This window comes from Cololabis saira, chromosome 2 (genome assembly GCF_033807715.1).
Source record: "Cololabis saira isolate AMF1-May2022 chromosome 2, fColSai1.1, whole genome shotgun sequence".
In the NCBI taxonomy this organism is placed as follows: domain Eukaryota; kingdom Metazoa; phylum Chordata; class Actinopteri; order Beloniformes; family Belonidae; genus Cololabis; species Cololabis saira.
Window position 1 is genome coordinate 29,449,521 of NC_084588.1, and position 23,080 is coordinate 29,472,600.

A 23,080-nucleotide genomic window follows, 5' to 3' on the forward strand; every position below is an offset into this window, starting at 1 on the left:
GACGGTTTATTTGCAACTATTACACTAAAGACAAGTATTAAGCCAAATATACTTTCCATTAGTTACAGTATGCCCCCCGTTACTACTTTCCTGAGTTGCTTCTACCTCTCAAAAGGAAATGTTTTATCGACAAAATGTTATTTTCAAGGGTTTATATGCCTTTACTTTTGCTATACCTGAGCTGGTATTAAAGATTGAGCCCTTTTACTTATCCTCTTCTCTTCCTTTGCTCCCTCAGGTAACCCAGGAAGAAGGCCAGCAGCTCGCCAGACAATTAAAGGTCACATATATGGAGGCTTCAGCCAAAATCCGAATGAATGTAGACCAAGCTTTCCATGAACTGGTTAGAGTAATCAGGTTGGTACTCCATAACAGCATCACAACGTTATTACAAGGATAACTGTTTAACAGTGCAGATGACAGTGAAAGTCTAGCGCATGTTTCTGTAGCAGTCACTTTTCATGAATAAAGGAGTCCTGGTGGATATTCAATCTTGCAGCATTTAAGCTGCACTCCAGTTTCACTGTTTGTGTTTTTTTTTAATCTTCCCTGCAAATACAAACAGCACCAGGCAAATGCAGAAACTTGCCCCACGTAACATGCACATGATATCGGTCTGGATGGTCCCTTTCGTCTCTGAGTACAAAAAGCCCCTTTTTTCCAAAACAGATTTGGAACACAGATTCATCTGACCATAACACACATTTCCAGTGAGTGATGGGCCATCCCAGATGCCCCAGAGCACAGATTATAAGGCCCCAGGCTTGTGGCCTTGCCTGTCAAGCACTGAAATTCCTACAGATCCAGATTCCATTAATGATTTATGCAGTGTAGTTTGAAATGTATGGAATCTTTCTTTGATGAACACAGTTCATTGTTTAAACTTGTTAAGGAATTTCTCGTGTATTTTCTTGCAAACTGGAGATAACTCCACCATTTTTGCTCCTCAAAGACTGGATCAATTCATTACAATCACCTGTTGAAATCGAAATACCATTGCTATTCTTATATATTTTATTGATTATTCGCTCAAAATGTATCCATAATTTTGTTTTTCAAATCTTTTCATTTTTCCATCTGTAAGATTTTACAGACATGAAAACTAAGCCTTTTTCTTTTTGACCTTTTACAGACGGTATAACGCTTTGTGCAATATCATATTAGCCAGCTGTAGTTTTAACAGTTACACTTCACAATTTACACAGGGATTTTTACGACTTCGTAGACAAGAAACTGACTTTATTGTTGTTCACAGACAGCACGTCCCAGCTGGATCCTTTCCTTGCACTTCTGAGTTTATTTGCAGAGTATGTTTAGCCATATTGCTAGCTCTTTGTCAAGTTGATTGAGTGTGTTAAGGCTGTTGAACTTTCTTTGAATATAATTAGGATACAATAATTTAAATAAAAACAATCAGTTTGAACATTTTGAATAAAAAAATATAGATAAATCTACATAATAAAGTCAGTGTAGTCTTGAAACAAATATTGCCGATTGGATTCAAACAGAAAAGTTTCTGTTTATTACTTCTGTTTTAAAAAGTGTGGAATATGAAAAAAACTCAAAAGCGATCTCAGGGATGATCAGAAATCATGGTGGGGTCTGTCCTGTCCTGTAAATCTGCTACTATATGTCCTTTGCCTTTCTAAATAATTAGACATTTATGATTAGGATACACAAAATTGTCCCTGGCAACTCCAAAAGAAAATGTTGTTTCTAATACAACAGTTTGAAACAACATGTTCATCCCCCTTTCTGGAGGGGAGGTACTGTACATCTGAACGCCCTCAAACCTACAGATGTAACATCCTTAAGTGGTTAAGTTGCGGTGAAATAAAATTTGAATTATTCACTAAGAAGCATTCCAAATTATTGAAATCAGTATTCATGAATAATGCTAATTTCTGTAAAAATCTTCCCAAACCAGCTCACAGTAGGTTGAAAGAAAATCTGTGTCACAAGGAAAGATGGATTGAGAAAGATTTTCTTTTGGCGACTAAAATGTCGCAGTTTACGGTATCATTAATGGGTCTATTTTAAATGGCTGAAAAAATGTGATGGTCCCAGCACTGAACAATAAAACAAAACTTCAAAATTTTGCAGTATAATTTGTCCTAATAATTTTGCTCTCTCTGCCCCTAGGAAATTCCAAGAACAGGAATGTCCACCATCACCAGAACCTACGAGAAAAGAGAAAGACAAGAGCGGCTGCCATTGTGTGATCGTCTGAGTCTGCCTTATTACTGTAACTCATGCAGCTACTCTACCACCCAACCCACTCTGCCTGACATCAGATCCCAAGAGGACGACTGACCGCTGCCTTTTCCATGTGCATGACTTCAGACAGCCTTTTCTGAGATACTTTGACCAGGAACTGCTGTTCCCAGGACATCGCTATGGACAACTGACAATGCCAAATTTTAACACCACTCTACCTTCAGCTGTAATCAATTTCACTTGCGAGAGTCCCAACACTAAACATTGCCTTCTAAATCAACTTGACAAATTAATATTTTGTACTCTGAAGGACTTCTCTTGCCTTGTAGTGACATTTGTATTGCTACCGAGTTTGAATGAAATCTATATATCCAGAATGTTAATGAATTTCTTTAGTTTCCAGTGTCTGACCAGAGCAGAAAGATTATCTTATGAAGCTTTGCGTATGTTGTGCCATATCCACTTTTACTCCCATGTGCTAATCTGCTACTGTACATATGTGACATTTGTTGTGATTTTCAAAGTGTATTTCTAATGACCTATTAAATCACCACAGTGCAGTGTGTGAGGTTGAGTTTGGTTTTACATATATGATATTGAAAATGTATGTATATAAATATAATGCCTAGACAGCCCTTAATGCTCAAATGTTTCACGTTTCTGGCATTCTGCAGTGAATAATTTTTTCTTTCTTTCTGTGGTTCTTCCTTTCATTTCAGTCACCAAATATGGAGTGTCAACAGTATTTGATTTTTTAAAAAGTCTTATAGATTGAATGATTGTGAAACCAATACCATTTTCTTACAGTAAAGAAAGTAGCAAATTCATCTGAAATTCGTTCCTTGTAGATAGAGGTTACGGTTTGACGTGTTTTTCAAAACTCTCCAAAGCGCTGGAGACAAAATTGCTGGTAGCACATTGCGTAGCCTTGAAAACTAACCTGAGTTCAGATGGAAACGCCGAACACAGTCTACTCGATACTTAACAAGTCCATTTGTTGCAAATGAAGCTTTCGGAGCGCAGTTTAGTTTGGATCATTCCAGAGTAATTCATTGGTTCTGATTTATTTTCAGATGTAAATCAAATAGCTGTTACACCATTCCTGTAACTTAGTGGCAATGTCTTTGTTTTGTGCCCTTGAATTATTCTGCAATACATTTTTCCCACCCCTATTCCGAGTGTTTTGCTGGTTAAGAAAAGCATTGAGATACAAGCAGTAGACCCGTTACCAAAGGGAGCTGAACTCACCGGACCTGCCACCTGTGGATCTTTCATCACTCCAGACACGATAATGTTCTGCTGTCTCTTTCCACTTCTGCCCAGGCTTTCCAATGAAGTACTGCGGTTTGTTTTGCATATCATAATCTTGTAGTATAAACAAGAAAATCAAATGATGGCATTAACAGACTTTATTAAATGTTTCTACTCTGCTTTTATGCATTTTTTTTCTTTTTAAACTAGTTGACAAGTATTTTTATATGTTTATAGGTTAATAGATGTTCACAGCAGAGCAGTGTATATAAGAGAATATTTAATTCCCTTGATTATTTTAAACTGAAGATGCCTTTGGCCAAAATTTGCTATATTCAATTCTTTGCCTAGATGTGGCCGTCTTTTTCTTTTTCTGCTTGAGAAATGGAGAATTTATTTATGTTGAGGTAGTCACCACCTGCTCAGCGAGAAATGGTAGGACAAATATGAGGGTTTGTAGAAATGATTGTGAGCTTGTACAAGTAAGTAAGTATAATCATTAATATTTGAAACTCTCACTTCCCAACAATCATAGTACACGTTCAAATCATGGGCTTTTTTCTTTCTCTGCCACATCAGTGTCTTTCATCCTGTGTTTAGCTTTTGGTGTTACAATAAAATCTGTCATTGAGCCAGATGGGGTAGAGAATTTTGCTTTAAAGGTGATTGTTTTGGTGATGTTTTTTTTTTTTTGACAAAATACAGATAAACCAAATCCAATCAAGAACAACATGAAGAATAAAGTGTTTGGTAGAGATGCATCGCCATTACGGTTCTTGGCGGTAGATTGTAACCTCGAGGCTTTCATGACCTCATAATGCAATCAAATAATACATAATACATAAATAAAATTAAATAATTACATTAGTTTGAACACGCACACACACACACACACACATATATATATATATATATATATATATATATATATATATATATATATATATATATATATATATATATATATATATATATATATATATACATATATATACATATATATATACATACATACATACATACATACATACATACATACATACATACATACATACATACATACATATGAATTAGAGATTAATTAACACTGGTCTCCATCAGTTTTACGTCTTTGTCTCTTAATGTTGATGTAAAGCACTTTGAATTACCTTGTGTTGAAAATAAACTTGCCTTGCCTTGCCTTGCCTTTGAGGCAGCAGGTCGTGGGGTTCAGCAAAAACTTTAGTGCCCATATTTTCATTCCACATTTTCTTTACATTTTTTAATGAAAAAACGGTAGCTATATATTTAACCAACTTAACATAACGGACTTTACCCTGATATCCAACACTGTTGGTGAGCTTGACTGCTGTAGAGAGTTCCCACTGACTCCCGAGTATGAATTAAGGCTGATTTATGGTCTGCGTTACACCCAGTACTCGAGTTGTAAAAAAAAAAATCAGGGGGGATGGTGGATTTTATCATATGGGGACAGATGATTTGTGCTGTGATTACAAATAATATAATAGATTACAAATAATAGCACTGACCAAAACACCTGCAGAAATACTGCAGGAATGACATAGCAGCAGTTAAATGCAGCCTTCTGTAAACTTTAAATATCCACTGGGCTAACATCAAATACATCAAAACACAACAATAAAAAACTGTTTTCTGAACTTATCAATATGACTCTGTCCTTCACAGGATAAGTAAAATGGATCACTGCAAAAACTCAAAATCTTAACAAGAATATTTGTCTTATTTTCTAGTTAAAATGTCTCATTTTAGTAAAAAAAATCATTACACTTAAAACAAGACTCATCATTGGAAATTTTCTCCTGTTTCAAGTAGATTTTCACTTAAAATAAGTAGAAAAATCTGCCAGTGGAACAACATTTTTTTGCTTGTAATGAGATTAATCTTGTCCCACTGGCAGATTTTCCTACTTATTTCAAGTGAAAATTTACTTGAAACATGTGAAAATGGTCAAATAAGTTATTTTTCTGGTGTTATTTTCCTGGTGATCACTAAATGTTGAAATAGCAGTAAAACCACATTCATTGATGAAATGAAATAAGGGATGAAAAGGGGGGATGGCAGTTTTACAGGGGGGATGATTTGGACCGTTTTTATTTCAGGGGGGATGCCATCCCCCCTCATCCCCCCTCAACTCCAGTACTGGTTACACCAACGCAGAGCCTACGGCGTAGGGTACGCGTCGACGCGCACCGTACAGAGGGTCGCCGGCGCGCGCAGCGGCTCTGGTGCGCTCCCTGCGCTGAGGTGGTTTGGTCCAGAGAGGAGCTGCTGCTGCTGCTGCCGCTGCTGCTGCTGCTGCCGCCGCTGCTGCTGCTGGGCTCGCCTCTCCTGCCAGTATTTTTAAAGGCGCCTCCAGTTTGAGCGGTGGTCCAGCCGTGTCTTCAGCATCCAGCCCGGTCCGCCCACTTCCCCGGAGACATGGAGGGAGTCAGCAGCAACAGGAGTATGTCCTACAGCAGATGGAGCTATGACAGGTATTTACCAACACCATGCATGTAGGCTGCATTTACATTCACCACATAGTGGCTTCCGTCAAGGAAGGGCCGATGTTTTAGAGGCTGCTGAGGCTGTATCATATGGTGAGTTGACAACAGGTTTGAACATGATCAATTTGCTCGGAGTGTATCAGCACATTTTCCTTTTCTGGCAAATGTTCAGATTCTTTGTTTGCATTTATATTTCTGTAGGCTCCCTACAGCTCCTCTTAAAGCAGGAGTAAAGCGCTCCTATGGCAATGGTTATCTATCTATCTATCTATCTATCTATCTATCTATCTATCTATCTATCTATCTATCTATCTATCTATCTATCTATCTATCTATCTATCTATCTATCTATCTATCTATCTATCTATCTATCTATCTATCTATCTATCTATCTATCTATTTATCTATCTATCTATCTATCTATCTATCTATCTATCTATCTATCTATCTATCTATCTATCTATCTATCTATCTATCTATCTATCTATCTATCTATCTACACTGCAAAAACTCAAAATATTAACAAGAATATTTATCTTATTTATAGTTAAAATGTCTCATTTTTAGTCAAAAAATCTCATTACACTTAAAACAAGACTCATCACTGGAAAAAACAACAATTTTCACCTCTTTCAAGTAGATTTTCACTTAAAATAAGTAGAAAAATCTGCCAGTGGAACAAGATTTTTTTGCTTGTAATGAGAAGATAAATCTTGTCCCACTGGCAGATTTTCCTACTTATTTCAAGTGATGTACCTATCTATCTATCTATCTATCTATCTATCTATCTATCTATCTATCTATCTATCTATCTATCTATCTATCTATCTATCTATCTATCTATCTATCTATCTATCTATCTATCTATCTATCTATCTATCTATCTATCTATCTATCTATCTATCTATCTATCTATCTATCTATCATAACTTGTCACCTTAAACAAAATGTTCTACCATGTTGTTGAGATGATAGGGTGTCCGAAACTTATGATTTGATTACAGAAAAATCAATCATCAGTTCCAAACTAATTAGCCGAGTGGCTGCCAAACCCTCTCAGAAGAGGTGACTGTGATCAAGGCTGCAGTTAAGGAGAAAGAGAGAGAAAGAGAGAAAGACAAGCAACAGTGAACATAAATTATAAATCCACCCCACCACCACTACCGCATAGGCTTAGGAGTAGTTGCATTTTTAAATATTTGTTCTTGAGAAAGATTGAAATAAAAATACACTGAATTCCGCAGATGGAAAAATGTAATTGAAAATACAAAATAGTTATTGTGTGTCGGTTCATCCCACACACGGTGGTCTTTGTGTGTTTGTGTGTGGGATGACACCCTGCACTCAGTGATTACTGAATTGTCATCACTGATTAGGCAATATCCTTCTCTCTCTCTCTCTCTCTCTCTCTCTCTCTCTCTCTCTCTCTCTCTCTCTCTCTCTCTCTCTCTCTCTCTCTCTCTCTCTATATATATATATATATATATATATATATATATATATATATATATATATATATATATATAAACCTCAGATCTGTAAAGGGATTTAATTACAGTGGTTTCTGTGCTGTTGCTGTATTATTGATTGCTAGAGGCACAGTTTAGTTGCTTTTACCCTGACAGCACAAGGAAACATAATTGGTATTCCGTATCTGTGCCTGGACATCCCAGGAGGCTGTTACCAGAACCAGTGGTCTCCTAACTTCCAAAGATTTCTTAAAAGTACTTTAGACTGTAAACAATACACAAGTCTCTGCAGTAAAGTGATACTATAGTGTCCTTTTCTACTGTTTCTCCAGGAGAACAATACTGCTATAAAATATGTTTTTGCAAAGTTTAATTTGGTACATCTACCCCTGATGTATATGAAGGATTTGCATTTTGTGGCAAATCTTCTGTATTTGACGTTTGGAGGTTTTTCTCTTTATGGTAAGCTAATGTATTTTAATAAAATTTGCCAACATATTCTGGAGAATGTGCAGATTACTATTGACAATGGATAAGCTTGCTCTTGTTTTAAGACTTTTTCACAGGATGTACAGTAGGCGTACAACCATGTCCTATAAGTGGGTTTTTGCAGGGATTGTTAATTCATGTTGGAGCCTGTTCCTTCTTGGACACACAGTATGTGCAATCACACTGTGTCCTGGCACCTAGTCAGTAAACACTGTATCCAGGAGATGGGAGGGCAAGGTGGTCTGACAAGATACAATTCAGAGCTTTCACAAGCCCAACAATTTCATGTTTTTAATCAAAGACTACGGTTAGCTTGAATTCTCTTGTTTACATTGTGTTTCTCCTCTCAAACACAGCTATATGAGGTTTAGAAAAATGTGTTCATTTTTTTTATCCTTCACAATGGGACATAAAGATGGATTGGATGACCTGACACTGCTGCGATAACTGCAAGGGAGAAGTGAAACGGTCATTTATCAACCTGAAAAATCTCCCCTCAGATGCATTTGATCTAAGAGCCGGGGCTTACATAGCCCACATAAGGTGGCATGTTTTGTTTATGCCTTCTACATATCTGCCACGAAAGTGTTTGTATTCAGCAAAAGGTGAAAAAAATGATTTGTTTACTCAACTGCCATTTTTTTCAAAACTTTTTCCACATATTTTTCAAATGAGATCTTAATTTCAAATGAATAAAATACGCAAATATTCTCTTTAGTTTTGATTCCATAAAGAACTGATAAAACGGTATCTATGTATGTAACCAACTTAAATATATACAAAAAAACTACAAACAAAAGCTAGTGATGTGACTTAAAGATCCAGGAGGATCTTTAAGTCACTAACCCTAAGCCTAACTTACACATTCATGTGTTATTTTTGGGATAATTTAATTAATCAATTAGAACGCAAATGAATAAAAAACCGCCAGTGTTGCAGCCCTCTCTATTCCTACTGGCTTTGGAGTGGCATTGTAAGAGTCTTTTACTATTTCAGGGACCGATTCACACGTGATGGTTTTGAAGTGAGGTATTAAAGGAGTTAGCAATTTACTCCGCTTAGTAGATCTTTGCGATGTTATATAGTCATGAATTGCTAATGTTAATTTCTGACGTGTTAAAAAAGATATGTGAATTTATGGCTCTGAGTCAGCCAAGGGGCCCCCTCCCCAAAGGATAAAACAATCAGCCAATCGCTATTTTTCTAACCCAGGAGTCCCCATGTCAGTCATATCACAGTCATATAACTGCACCAAACTAATGGAAATCGTATTGATATTCTTTGGAAGTTTGCACCTGAACGATTGACAGTTTTGCTCTGAAACTATTGTGTGCCTGCTGAAAGAAGGAGAATCTTGTGCTAATCTAGTTGACATAGTTTCTGGCTTGTTCTCCAGCTGGCTAGATTCATTCTGTGAATTTGTTTACTAGCAGGACATTTTCATTATATGATACCCAGAAAAGTTATGAATAGGGGTTAAACTGAGAATTTTTGCGTATGGAGGTTACAATGGGTGTGATGTGTGTGGGCACTTATGGCACTTTTCCACTAGTACCTACTCGGCTCTTCTCATCTGTCATAACCTGGCCCATAGGCCATGACAAAAATGGACAACAACACAGCGCAAATAAAACTATGCTATTTATTTTCTTTCTTTCATAGTTCTTTTTATTGATTTTTACTTGCACATAAACAAAACATTAAACATTCCCTCCCCACAACGAACTTCCCTTACCCCTACTGTCACTCAATGATGTTAGGCTTATTCTACTTAGTGAGATTTTACAACATATGTTCGTATAACAAAGACTTCTCAAGACTGAGTAACCCATTAATACAAGGCGCTTAGTGAAACACAGTATAATTAAAGACTAAAACATATTGTAGAAGCAGCATGACAAGACCTGAGACGCCAGCAACCCCATACGGGTTATGCTATTTATTTTAAAGAAAAATACGGCAACGCAAAATAAACCAACTTGTGAGGTGTGGAGTTCAGCATCAGTAGTGTCAGTGTGTGTGAATGTGGAAAATGTGTTGTGCGTGTTGTTAAGAAAAATAGAATCAAAACCAAACAAATGAATGGGGCTGGTAGGGAAGAGCGAGCCACACTGAAGGCAGGGAGGTTTTGTAGACTGGAACACTGGGCCCAGGTGCTCCAAATCAGCCCAATCAGCTCAGCTCACACCAGACTACTCAAAGACAAACAGAGAGAAAGTCAGGCATGCCCACAATTAGACAGGGTCGTCACCCCCCCCCCCCCCATAAAGTCGGGGTCCCAAAGGGATCACCGGCACTCCAACACCCGCTCCTAAAATAGAAAAATATAAACAATTTAAATTATTCAATGAAAACAATTTAAATTACTCAAAAGATCAAAAGGAAAAAAACAAAAAAAAACAAATGTACACTAAACTTCCCCCTGCACCCCCAACTTGCTACTCCCCCCACCAATCCTCAGCGACCTCGGTACCTGAGGAAGCAATTTAAGACAATAGGCAGAGCAATAACAAGTTTAGCATGCAGTAGGAAACAGTATACACTAGCTCAAGAATTCAGCTGACGTCAAGATCATAGGCCTGCAAACACAGGCACCACCTCATTAGCCTTTTATCCGGGCATCTTAGGGATTGTAAGGTCAGCCTATTCCTACAGCAGGAATAGGCTGCAGTCGAGCAAGTTTGATACTCTGGTTTGGTTTTCCCGATAACTGACACACATGACAGGTTTTTATGTAACCTGCGACATCCCTTTTAACGCGCGGTCAGAAAAAATGCTTCAAGATGTTGAGATAAGTCCTTCTCACACCAAAGTGTCCATTCTCATCATGAGCCATTTTCAAAACCAAGAGACGAAAATTAGCCGGCACAACCAACTGGTAAACAGCATCACCCACAGCGTCATCACCCAGATCGACCCATCTTCTGAACAGGCCATTTTGCAAGAAGTAGCCACTTGCCACACTACTTATCACAGAAACAGACGATCACAAACTTCTTTTAAGGATGAATCACCCTGCTGCTCCTGCAGCAGTTCACTGTGTGACACAGACAGCGGAAAATCAGACAGAGGGGGAACCCCCAAATCCACGTCACCACACCTCCCGTCAGGTAACACCTGCTCAGATTTAGCCATGGCGCGTGTGACAACACAAGCTGAAGAAACCTCACTGGAGCCATCAGGAACAGAGTCAACCGGACAAAGTGTAACTACTGGTGATGGGGGAGTGTCAGCCCAAACACGGCTACCAGCAAAGCCATTGCCCCAATATAACATGCATCCCTTCAATGGGCAGCCCCGGCCGCACCCCTACAGCCACCTCACCCTGCACCAGCTCACAGTCAAGGATAATTTTGTGCAAGGGAATAGGCAGAATGGTTAAACCCATCCCCCGACTGAGGATGCGGTCACCGGTGTTAGTTTCTCCTGAAAAAGGCAGCACAGAGTCCACTATGTACGAGTCATAAGCACCTGTATCCCTCAAGATTTTTACCGGAACTTTTGCCTCGCTTCCAAATAGTGACACAAAACCATCTCTAATAAAAGGATGATAGGCAGCTAGAACCTTAGGTTCACAACTAGAGAGAAGCGCATCAGAGACACCGCTTGTACCAACAGGTGCAGCAGCCGCAGCTGGTTTAATGTGAGGCTTCACCCCCTCTTTCCTAGTCTGTAACACAGGACACTCAGCTTTCCAGTGGCCTGTCTTGTGGCAATAGTTAGTGGTCTAGGGTTTAGTGGTCTAGGGTCAAACTTAAACGAGCCAGCTTTCCCTGGCCGCATCTGGGCAGATGAAACAGCGCCAAACTGATTTCCTCTCCACGTGTCATCGCGCACAACCGCGCGCTCTCTAAAACTCCCCTTGTGGAGCAGCTTATATTCGTCTGCTGACACAGCAGCGTCCGCAGCATTAATGTATGTTGCAATTTGGCCAGGGAGCACATTTTTGAACTACTCTACACAAGAACTACTCTACACAAGTCATCAAAAGTGGTTACTTCAAGGGCAGTTATCCAGCCTGTCGAATAAAATGAACAAGAAGTCGCCGTCAGAGTCGCTCTTTCACTGATGTCCACATCCTGACTCAGACGTCTGACTCCCAACCCTCGACCAATTGGTGGCCTGTAGTGTGATGACGTCAGATACGGCCCGACTTAGCCGCTTAAAACCTCGGCAGAATAGATACAGAAAAAGTATCTACTCTGCACGGGTTTTCCCTAGTGGAAAAGCGCCAAACCGAGTGGCGGTGAGCCGAGCCGGGCTGAGGAGGTACTAGTGGAAAAGTGCTGTAGCACGACTCGCTGCTACGGGGTCACAGACGGGACAGCGGACACAGGGATCTGAGCAGAAAACGTCTTTATTATCCTTCAGTGGCACACGTGCACCAGCACCTTCAGCAGAGCTGCCGTTGAGCTCCGCTCTGCTTCCGTCCTTTTCCGTCTCCAGGGCCCGCACACTACTTAAATACACAGAGAGTGATTAGACACACCTGTGCATCATCAGCTGTTCCAGCCGCGTCACCTGTGCGCCACTCCCCCGCACTCCCTCTCTCCCCTGCAGACCCTGCCCCAATCCTGCGCCCTGCCACAAGTGCCTTTAGACATCATTGACAAACAGTAAATAGTCCAGGTGATGTGTCTTTCTGGTCTGATAAAGTCATTCTTGGTACAGTTGACAATGTTTAAAACATGAAGTTGATATAAGTGCATTGTCATGTATCTGTATCAAGTAAAACAGTGCTGTTGCCTCTAAAGGAGATAATGATATTTGAAAAATGTGAAAAAAGTGACACATAACGCGGAAATTGATTTATATTTGCCAAACTGACCAAATTGCAGGCCACAAACACCTTTTTAGAGTATATAGCTTTATTTGATTTTCATGTGTCTCAGAAATTTAATTGGCCATTGCCTCATACTTTAAAATAAATAAATAAAATTAAAAAATAATTGTTAAAAGACACAACTTGAACAATTATCCAACATATTTTTGAAGTTTGTTAGTCACCTTCACTCTGCTTCACGTATTTCTACATGAAGTTTTAAACCTTTCAGACTTTAGACAAAGTAACTTTTTTTTTTTTACATTTTCTCTGTGAGAGAATAAAAAGCTTTATAATTATAATTTTAAATAAAGCCATGCTCCTATTAGAGGCAGCAAAACAAACAAACAAACAATAAAAAACCAAAAAAATAATGAAGTTGATCCTGTAAACATCAGCAAGTGTGAACATTTTTTTTTTATATAAAACAGAAATATAAAGGGCATGGTGGGGTGAGGATTTGGGATTTTTTTGCATCTACAGGACCTGGAAACTTGGTAGTCATTGAGTCAACTGTGAACTCTGTTTACAAAAGTATTTTATAGACGGTTTGTCTGTTTGCTAGAGCTGATCTGGAACTGAGTCATGCTAGAGGACAGTGGTCACAAGCAGACCAGGATCCTGCAGTGGTGAAGCTCCAGCTCTTGTCTTATGCTCTGGATGTTTTGATTGCACTTTTTATCTTCCTTCCTCCCCATAACTCCCATTTGCCGTTTCAATATCCTGGTGTATGTATCTGTCTTGTACAGTATGTCTGCTGTCTTGCCTTCTCACAACTCCGGTCTCTCAGTCTGAGGTGTAGGGATAGATGGAGAGCTCCTAAAATGCAAATCTATTGTGTCTGTTGGCTATTATGGGTGGCTTTTTAAAAATGAGTCCCAAAAGAGTTCTGTAAGTCTGATTTTTGTTTGTAGATAAGTAAACAAAAAGCACAAGGTAAATAATAAAAAGTATTTATGAATATAAAAGTGAGGCAGATTGTAGAGAAAAAAAGTGGGATATGGTTGCCTCGTTCTTATCAATTTGTAGAGATGTTGTGATATTAAAGTATTAGACAAACTAAATGATTTGAACAATTGCAAAGATTCTGTCAAATGAGCATTTTACAAGCAAGTTCTCTATTTTCTTTTCATTTTGTAATTTAGCCAATCTGCAAAATTCCCAAATTGCTGACTAAGATTCCACTTCTGGATCTTCTACGCATGAAAGAGCCTTTGCTTTTTACTGTCAGATTACATATCTTTAAATCAATCACTCATCCAATTTCTATACTTCATCCTTCATGGCTGTGTGGGGCTGGAGCCCATCCCATGTGTCGGTGATCACCCATCACAGAGCAACAGTGGCAAATGAGACTAACAACTGTGTGTGTACAATCAATATCACCAATCACCCTAACATGCATGTTGTTGGGCTGGGAACCTGGGAGGGAGCAGTGCTAATTCACCTGAAGCCATTTTCAACTTTCTAGACTCTTACATCATAGAGGATTTTTTTTTTTTTTTGGCTAGACCACTTTAAGATTGTCTACATCTTCAAAATTGTTTAGACAATTGCTTTGGAGCTACTTCAGAGAGTGGCTTAGCGATGCTCTCTGTAAGTGCTGCAATACAGATCACAAGAGCATCTGAAGTGACAGCTGTGTCCAGAGACAGTCAGAGCATCCAACATGAAAGATTGTCCACAAAATTGATGGATTTTGGGAAAATTGGGCTAATATCAAGCTGTATATACAGTATATTACTGAATCTACACACAAATAAGAAAATAAAAAAAGCAGATCATAGCAAACAGACAGGACGACATATTGGAAACAGTATTAAATAAAATAAGTGGATAAACAAGTGTTAGGCCATGTATTAAGGGTGCTATAATATCATTAGCATCTTTTTTTATAGTAATCTGGTGTGCCAGAGTGTCTCTTTGCCTAGCTGTGTCCTGCACTGGTATGGCAGATGAAGAATGAGAGAGAAAAACATGCATTGCTAAGATAAAATGGGTATAATAAAGGAATACAAAAACAAATGAAAACAATGAATTGTCTGAAATGGTGTTAAAAAAAGAAAGATGACATTGCTACCCTGTATCCACCACCATAATAAGAAGTTAACGCAGGGCCACACATTTTTAATCTCATGTAATATTTTTTTACTTCAAAAAGGATTCTTTTAAATAATTCAACAGCATGGCCATATTTTGAATGATAAATTGCTGGCAACAAAACCAGAAAAGATGGTCAATTTAGCAGGTAGATGGAGAGAAAAGTAAATGGAAAATTCATAGCTTTTCCGACTGAAAACAAGTGATGGTTTGTGAGGGTACAGTTGCAGCCAATCCCTCCGTAGGTAAAAAGGAAATCATTGTCAGGGAAGTGAAGCGAGCTGAATGGCCTCTGTGGCTAAATCTGGATCTTTTACAATGCAGATGACACATGGAGCCGACAGCACGTGCAAAGGTCCAGGAAGTTTTATGCAACATACATGTCTGTGTTTTGGTCAGTTGGTGTTCTCAGAGAGTTGATAAAAATTGCCCTTATATATATATATATATATATATATATATATATATATATATATATATATATACGCTTTTATCCAAATGGACTTACATCTTAGAGAACAACACGAGTAAGAAATCCCATAGGAGGGTCCAGCTGGATAAGTGCTGGTCAGACTGCTGAGAGTCCAGTTGGACACAGGTGCTGCCATGCTAGTGCTAGATTATATACATTTTCTTTTTCCCCTTCCCACCCCACACAACAGTCATTTTATACAGCAAAACTAGGTCTTAAAATTCACCATCATGGTATCATTTTGGCACAAGTGCAGGCAGCTCTCTCAGTGCTGAGTCATGCAAAGAGCTGGACAAATCTTCCAACTCAAAGCTCTTTGCAAACTCCAGAAGATCCTTTGACCCTGAACAGGAAGCAGCAGGTATGGGTAATGGATGGATTCTCTTAGTACGTGAATGTTGTATACTATACATGCAATTGCCTCAGTAAAATCCAAACCTGAAGCATCTAAAAAAAGTCTTTGCACTCTGAGATTGTGCTGAGGTGACAGTTCAAAGATGTAGAGATGTATACATTATACGTATACATTATGCATACAAGATACTGTACATAATGTATAATGTAAAAAAGACATAGAAATTTATATTTTCTTAATTCCCCCCAAATGACTGTCTAAATTTGGGTGGATTCTTTTCTTTTTTTAATTCCATCTAAAATTAGACTTGTAACTGCACTTTTGTGAAAGGAATAGCATTGCCTCCTTTCATACTGTAAGTCAGAAACACTATTAAGTAATGCAACACTGTCCGTAGCCATGTCACTTTGATGTCTTTGGTGTCTGATTAAAACAGGAGAGGCTGTTGGTTCCCCTTCACATCAAAGCAGATTAGTGTTGAATTGCCCTTTCAGCAGCAGGTGTGCTTTTGGAGCAAGAATCTCCAACAAAGTGGCAATCCAGTTCTTGAACAGGTGGTTACTCTACTCCAAGACAAAAACAGTAAAAGATTTGCACAAATAATGTGTAATGGCACACACCATGGGAGTACTGCTTTGTTTAGATGAAGAGCCAGTGCTGCTGAGGTCAACAGAACGGATTTAATTCCATATTGAAAATATAAAAAAGAGTCATAACCTGGTCTGAAAGAGTGCACAAAATTACCCCCAGATAATCACATGTTGATGCTTGTTGAGGACTGTCCTAACCAAGTGCTTATAATGGCTAATCTTATTTAAGTACTTTTGATCCCTAACAAGGTACGAAAGTGAATAAGTATAAGGAATTAAGCAAAAGCATTAAGTGGAAAAAAAAGGGTCTGTAACTCGTTAAATGTCTTGTTAAATGTCTAAAGTCCCCTATTCTCCACTGTGTTAAAAACAAAACCAAAGTCTTCTGACTAAGCATCAGACTGTGACATGCTGGTTGTGGGAGTGTGTTAAATGACCATGAATGACTTCGCATTTTGTGTTGTTTCTCCTGAATAATCTTGGTTACCAGGGAGACAAATCTCTCTGCAGGCAGTTGTGATGACAGCATCACTTTTATGAAAAGGTTATATATTTTATAATTACATAAAATAGATATAACTTTTAAAAACTCCAAGGAAATAAAAACAGGAATATTTGCAGAGGTCTCAAATTGGTCCTATTTATAAAAAATAATTTTCAAAACTATTTTTAAAGTCTTCTATCCAGTCACTGACTTTGAGTTCTGATAGACAGCAACAGCAGTAAAACTGTCAACTGGTAGGGCATTTCCCACAGGACATATTAGTACTGTACTCCTCTGTCTTTCAGCTCTGGAATACTGATCTATCCCACCACAATTCTGCTGCTTAAATGTCCCCAAGACCAGAGACGTTCACACTGCCACTGCACAGTAAAAGGCTTCTTTTTTGCACTGTAAAATTATTTGTGGCATTGGTAATTTCAAAAATATATACCGGTACTTGTCCATGTGGTTCTGACGAATGATGGCTCTCAATACAGGGCTGACCGGGTGATCCTGGTTATCCTGCACATGCTTGCACCTTTGCCTTTTATGCACTGAAACAACTCCAGATTCCATGAAACATTTAATTATGTTAAAATGTATTTATGCAGTTTTTCAACCTTTTTTGATAAAGGTTTGGTTTGAATTGAATTTGCTTTCAGAATATAAAGCCTTAGAAATGTAAACTGTTTTGATTTCACTCCCTGTTGGTATTTCATTTTCATTTCATTTTCATTTTATTCTTTATTTCGTTGAAAAATAAAACAAACAATTCAATCCAAACACAAACGTTCCTAAATTGTGAATGAAAAGAGAGCAGAAAGAAGAAGATTTGTTTGTTTTAGTCCTCTCCGTTCAGTCCTGTGCAGCCCTGTTTCATTTGTGGATGTGTGTAGGTGATGCCCCTGGAGCTCGTTGCTATGGTGAAAAACCATGGGATAATTTGTCAAGTTCCATTGATTAAGAAATACATAGTGGATCAGTAGCTAAACTATTATTCAAATATTTATTTTACTTTGGCTTCATTATGACACCATTGCTTGATTTGTCACACAAGCGCTTCAGAAAAAGCCTCAAACCAATTGGAGGCCAAAGCGCTCTACACTAACCATACACATTCCCATCTCCACAAGGACACCCACCGTTACTCGTTCAGAGAAATCCACAGTGGCATAAATGAAAGAGAAGAGTCCGATGGCAGATGACTCAGCTTCTCGTTGTATAGTACTTCTTGATGTTCTAAGAAGTCAGTACATAGAGTGCTCTGCTACTGTCAGGGTTTTACACACAATGAAGATTAGTCATGAAGGATGATTTTTTGAAATATTTCTTTGTTTATTTTTTTCTTGGCTTTCACAGGGAGAAGATAATAATTGAGAAATATGTTCATTTCTACTGAATGCTGTGACCCAGGGCCTGCTATGGTTTGTGTTGTGTACTGTGTGTGTTTGTCCCGCAGGTCCTTAGATGGGTGGAGCCAAACCTGATGAGTAATGTGGAGCACCTGGCCAGTGCAGGTACAGGTACAGTTTACCTATACCTGTACTGTACAGGTACAGTTTACTTTACTTTTTACAGTTTACCTGGCCACATTACTTAAGCCCAAATGCCAGGGTGGCCTCTGCCATCACCACCTTTTCTTTGTTGTGTTGCCGTCCCTTGTTTTAACACTGCAACATGCACCTCCTATTTCTCATTGCAGCCATGCACCTCCACTGAGACTGATTCTGATTCTCCACACCCCATTTTAGTTATTTTTTGCATTTTCCTTTAATAAACTTCAATTCCTTAATCTTAAAGGGGACCTATTATGGCATCTAATACCTATTTTAAACAGGCCTTGAATGTCTTAAAAACAAGCTTTTGATTTTTTTTGCTAAATAAATTAGAAATTCAGGCTCTGAGCCATGTCTTTATCTTCCCATTCTCTAACCTCATTCTCTATGAGGGATTCTGAGTGGGCGGGGCTATGATAATGAGGCACTGTGTTGATTGGGTGCCTGAATGACGCGATACACCGCTACGGCTCAGGCCCGCAGAGTTAGTTGTGGGCGTGGTTTCACGCACCGGAGGCCAACCTATGTAAATCGCATTTTCATCACGTAACGAAAGGGAGCAGAATCTGAACGGCTCGTAGAAGCCACATCACACTGGACGGCTCATCCGGGCGGCTGTACAGACACTGCAGAATTTGGTTGCTTTCCTCCTTCTCTGAGTTGGCAGGCTGAGGGGAGACCACTTTATATATGTTAAAGCAAAAATGACCTGCGAGCCGGTCATAACAAATGCTTACACAGCATTTATTTTATTAGGACGTCCTGATTTAATGGTTTACATAGTGTTTTAAATCTCAGTCATCCAAGTCAGTAGAAAGCAACTGCACTGTATTTTTCTGTACTCAGCTTTTCCTCTGTGGTTTCACATCATAATTTACCATATGACAATTTATTTTCACCACACATTTTCTGTCAGGTTTTTCTCCGTTACTTATGTATATACTTATAGTATAGTATATACTTAGTATATACTTATATTTGTAAGGCGTTGGTATGTTATTGGTTAAACTGGAACAACTGTCAATCCCATAACTGGCTGTGCTGTTTCTCTTGAATATGTAACAATGCCTTGATTATTGATTTATACAGTATTAAAAGGGAGCAGAAGACATATAAAGTGTGATTAGTGGATAGTTGGAGAATTACTTTGAACAGTTCAATAAGGAGGCAGCTGCTGCAACAGGAACATGGGAGTCAGATCTTATCAGGGACAGCATTCATTTGCATGTACCTGTTGTTTCCACATCCACGTTTTAGCAAGATGTATTGTATTATCTGCCTGATTAGGCTTTATGAGGATCAAATGAACTGAGGATTTGTCTGGAGTACAGTGCTGTGCAGGAGGAAGAGCCATTTCCATTTCTCTTTTATAGTAAAAAGTAGAGATGCACCATTTTACTTGCTGGTGTTCGGAATTGGACGCTTTTTTTCTGTGATCCCCTGATCTCTGACCAGTACTGGTTTCTGACATCGGCCAATAATGGCTGATATGTTTTTTGTTCAGTACGTGCATCATATACACAGCCTTCAAAATGATTCTCTTTATTCATTTATGTGTTTGTGTATTAATTTATTTATGGGAGAAGTGGAAACAGTAATTGCATCATCTTAGAAGTTTATAATACATGATGAGGCAGTCACTGGGGGTATGTTGTTGAGATTTTACAGACAGTATGGCAAAAACAAATTGTGGATTAACAACAACTAAAACATTTGAGACAACAAAAATTAATCCACCGCTTCCAACAGCGTCACCCTGTGAGGGTGTTCAGTGTTCTAATATTACGTATAGGTTAAAAGGCTAAAAACAAAAACAGTAGCACACAGAGCCTGCAGGCTTTTCTGTCTGCCATGGTTCATTAAGTTAATCTATGCAATTGATTCAACTTTTAAATTCGGCAGGTGAGACCTGAGGGAATATTTGAAATCGGATTCACTGCATTTCTGCTTTAAAAAGAGTCTTGAATTAACTGGAGCAATTCCACAGAGTTTGCACTCTTATATTCCTTTCAGCAGTTTTTCTTTTACTGAGTCGAACATCTGTTCATTTAATGACTTTTTTCACTGTATAAATTGACAGTCAAGGTTTAAAAATACACAGTACCAGACAGGATAATGTAGCTGTGTTGTGAGCCTGTGTGTGTGTCATTGCAATAGTCTTTTTTTTAAATTTATTTTATGATTCGCCCATTGTAGTTCTCAGCTATCATCAAGGGAACTTTAAACACTGTCTGTCTCTCTGACTGCTTGTCTGTGTTTGTTGACAGATGTAGTGACACAGTACCTCCACATCCAAGGAAGGAACAGACACAGATGTCAATTTTGATCAAAATATTTCAATCATATGAGTCAGTAGTGGGTGGGGTGATCACATCACAAGCTGAGTGCTTTTTTCTGTTATGATTCAGGGAATTAAATATTTTTCTCACATTAGCAAAACAGAAAGATGGCAACATGAACACATTCATACACAGACTCACAAAGTGGAGGAAAAGCAATGGATGTTAAATAAGAAGCACTGCACTCATTTTCACAGTTATTTCATCATGTTTACTGATGAAGACTGAAAGCCTGGAATATACTATGCTATAGTATTAACACTATCATACTGTACTTTGATTGATCCAGCACAGCTTTGCAAATAGGAGGAGAAATGTATACACTGAAAAATACCAGATATAATTTTTCAGTGTATGTTTTTTTTACATGTTCTTGTATTTATTTATTTGTTATTTTTTTATTCCATCATCCCCCCCCTCGCAGTGTGAAGCTGCTGCTGCTCAAGCAAGTGTGAGGCAGGATATGTAAAGCTTGTGCTGTTATATGTCGCCTCCATGTGTTCATGAGGTATCACTACACATTTCTCTAGCCTTTAAATACTGCCCCCTGTTGGATGAACAAAGACAACACTTCCACTTACTTCAACAGCAAAGTTTACTGCAGCACAGTTAGGTTTAAATCAATCACAGCTATGACAACTGACTAGATGGTAATGCGTTTGTATTTGTACATGCTTGTTTTCCCGAGTTAAGTAATTATGGTTAAAAAACCTATCTTTGAGTTTTAAATGATAGTTAGTCTCCACTGTTGCCATGGCGACAGAAGTGAACCAGCAGGAAAGGCAGTGTGTGATGCAGACAAGTACAACAGCAGTTGCCTCATCGCAAAGACAAAGACAGTGAGTTAGGAAGTGTCACATACAACACTAGCTCACGCTACAGAAAAGAACTCTCTCTCTTTTTTATTTTATCTTATACAAAGAATTCAAAACTTTTCTCCCTCATCTGAGTCAAGAAGATATGGTCAATTTTATTTTTCTTGGAAATGTAGAGTGTAAGGAATAAAATGAAGACCAGAAAATGAAACAACTCAGAAAAATCTACAATCCTTTTCAGTCACTGCTTCTTGCTTTTTATCTCAAATTAATTGCTGTATGTTGTTACAAAGAGGTTAATGAGCTTGAGATGGCGGCTGCACATGCAGCTAGAACTGCTAGAACTAATTACAGTAAAAGATAAAGAAGACATAATTATGAGCAAAAACAGCCAAAAAAAAAAGTGAGTCACGTCATGCATATACAGTAATCCTCTAAAGATAGATCCAGGACTCACACACTGTACAGCACCAGACTAGATGACACTGTCATTATCTGTTTCTTTCGACTGTCGTTCTGTCAGTAGGATGTGAGGTATGCATATGCGTAAGTTGTGTGGTAGGATACAGATCTATCCTTTCCATTAACCAAAGGCAGAGCAACAACCTCAGAAATAAAATTAAATGCTTTTTATGGCATAGAACATTCCTGCCAGGGATTTTGTTCTGAAAAAAATGTTGATACACCTTTAACAAGACATATATTTGACTGCAATTTTAATGGTTGGAAAATTACACTGGACATTTAAGCCACACTTATGCTGCCCTGGAATCTAAACACATCTGTGTATACAGAGGAAAAATGTGGGCGATGACTCATCCATATTGGGCTTTGTGGCTCTTGTTATACTGAGATGTTCATCTTTGTCTGTTGCCCTTGGATACAAGTGGTTGGTAATGGGAGCCTGGAATGCAGGGCTCTAAACATATAGCCTTTGTTTAAAGCACCACCCTGGGTATCGATTATGTTCTCTGAGTGTTCGTAAAGGAGAATTAGTAATGTTTAGCAAAGATCTTATTAGCACTTCTTATAAGGCTTCTTTGGTTGGTTTGTTGTGCTTGTTTTGTGTATCTGCAGGATTACTTATTTGGAAGATTTGGATGGAAACTTTACCAGAGTTGACGCACTGTCCAGCTTTGAAACTAAGTTTAAATTTTTGTGCAGACCCAGATTTGGATCCAGAATCTTTTATTTAATTTTGGCAGAGGTGTGCATTCCCACGGTGGACTTTGTAAATGTTGGTCTAATGTTGTTGAATCTCATCTTTCAAATTTTTTGGGGGATAAAAAAGGGATACAGATTTACATTTTATTTACGTAGCTAGCAGTGTAATAGGGATGAACATCATGTTAACTTAATTTAAAGTATCCATGTCTGATCAGTCTATATTTAGATATTTAACCTCTTACATTTGTGCTGATTAATCTGGTTTATGGTGTTACTATCTTTTGTTCGACATATGCATGTCAAAAAAATGGTAATACACACAGAAGTGTAGCCAGTATGTGCAAACATCCTTGTATGCATGTAGTACCAAAAAGCACAAAGTATATTAACGGAATGACACAAGTCAATACAGCATTATTATGGGATAGTGGTTGCAGAGGAACTTGG

At 38.3% G+C, this 23,080-nt stretch overlaps 2 protein-coding genes across 3 annotated transcripts in view; both read left to right on the plus strand.

Moving 5' to 3' along the window:
* The window catches only part of rras2 (RAS related 2), a 35,441-nt gene extending 32,661 nt beyond the window's left edge, over positions 1–2,780 (plus strand). The window contains exons 5-6 of the mRNA XM_061742795.1: positions 239–357; positions 2,143–2,780. Coding sequence (XP_061598779.1) covers positions 239–357; positions 2,143–2,230 — 207 coding nt within the window. The 3' untranslated portion in view covers positions 2,231–2,780. The remainder of the gene's footprint in view (positions 1–238; positions 358–2,142) is intronic.
* A 3,060-nt stretch (positions 2,781–5,840) lies between these two features.
* The window catches only part of tub (TUB bipartite transcription factor), a 51,627-nt gene continuing 34,387 nt past the window's right edge, over positions 5,841–23,080 (plus strand). For both annotated transcript variants that reach the window (XM_061710397.1, XM_061710405.1), the window contains exon 1: positions 5,841–5,963. Coding sequence is in view for 1 of the 2 variants with exons in the window: in XM_061710405.1 (XP_061566389.1) it covers positions 5,908–5,963 (56 nt within the window). In the remaining variant the exon portion in view is untranslated. The remainder of the gene's footprint in view (positions 5,964–23,080) is intronic.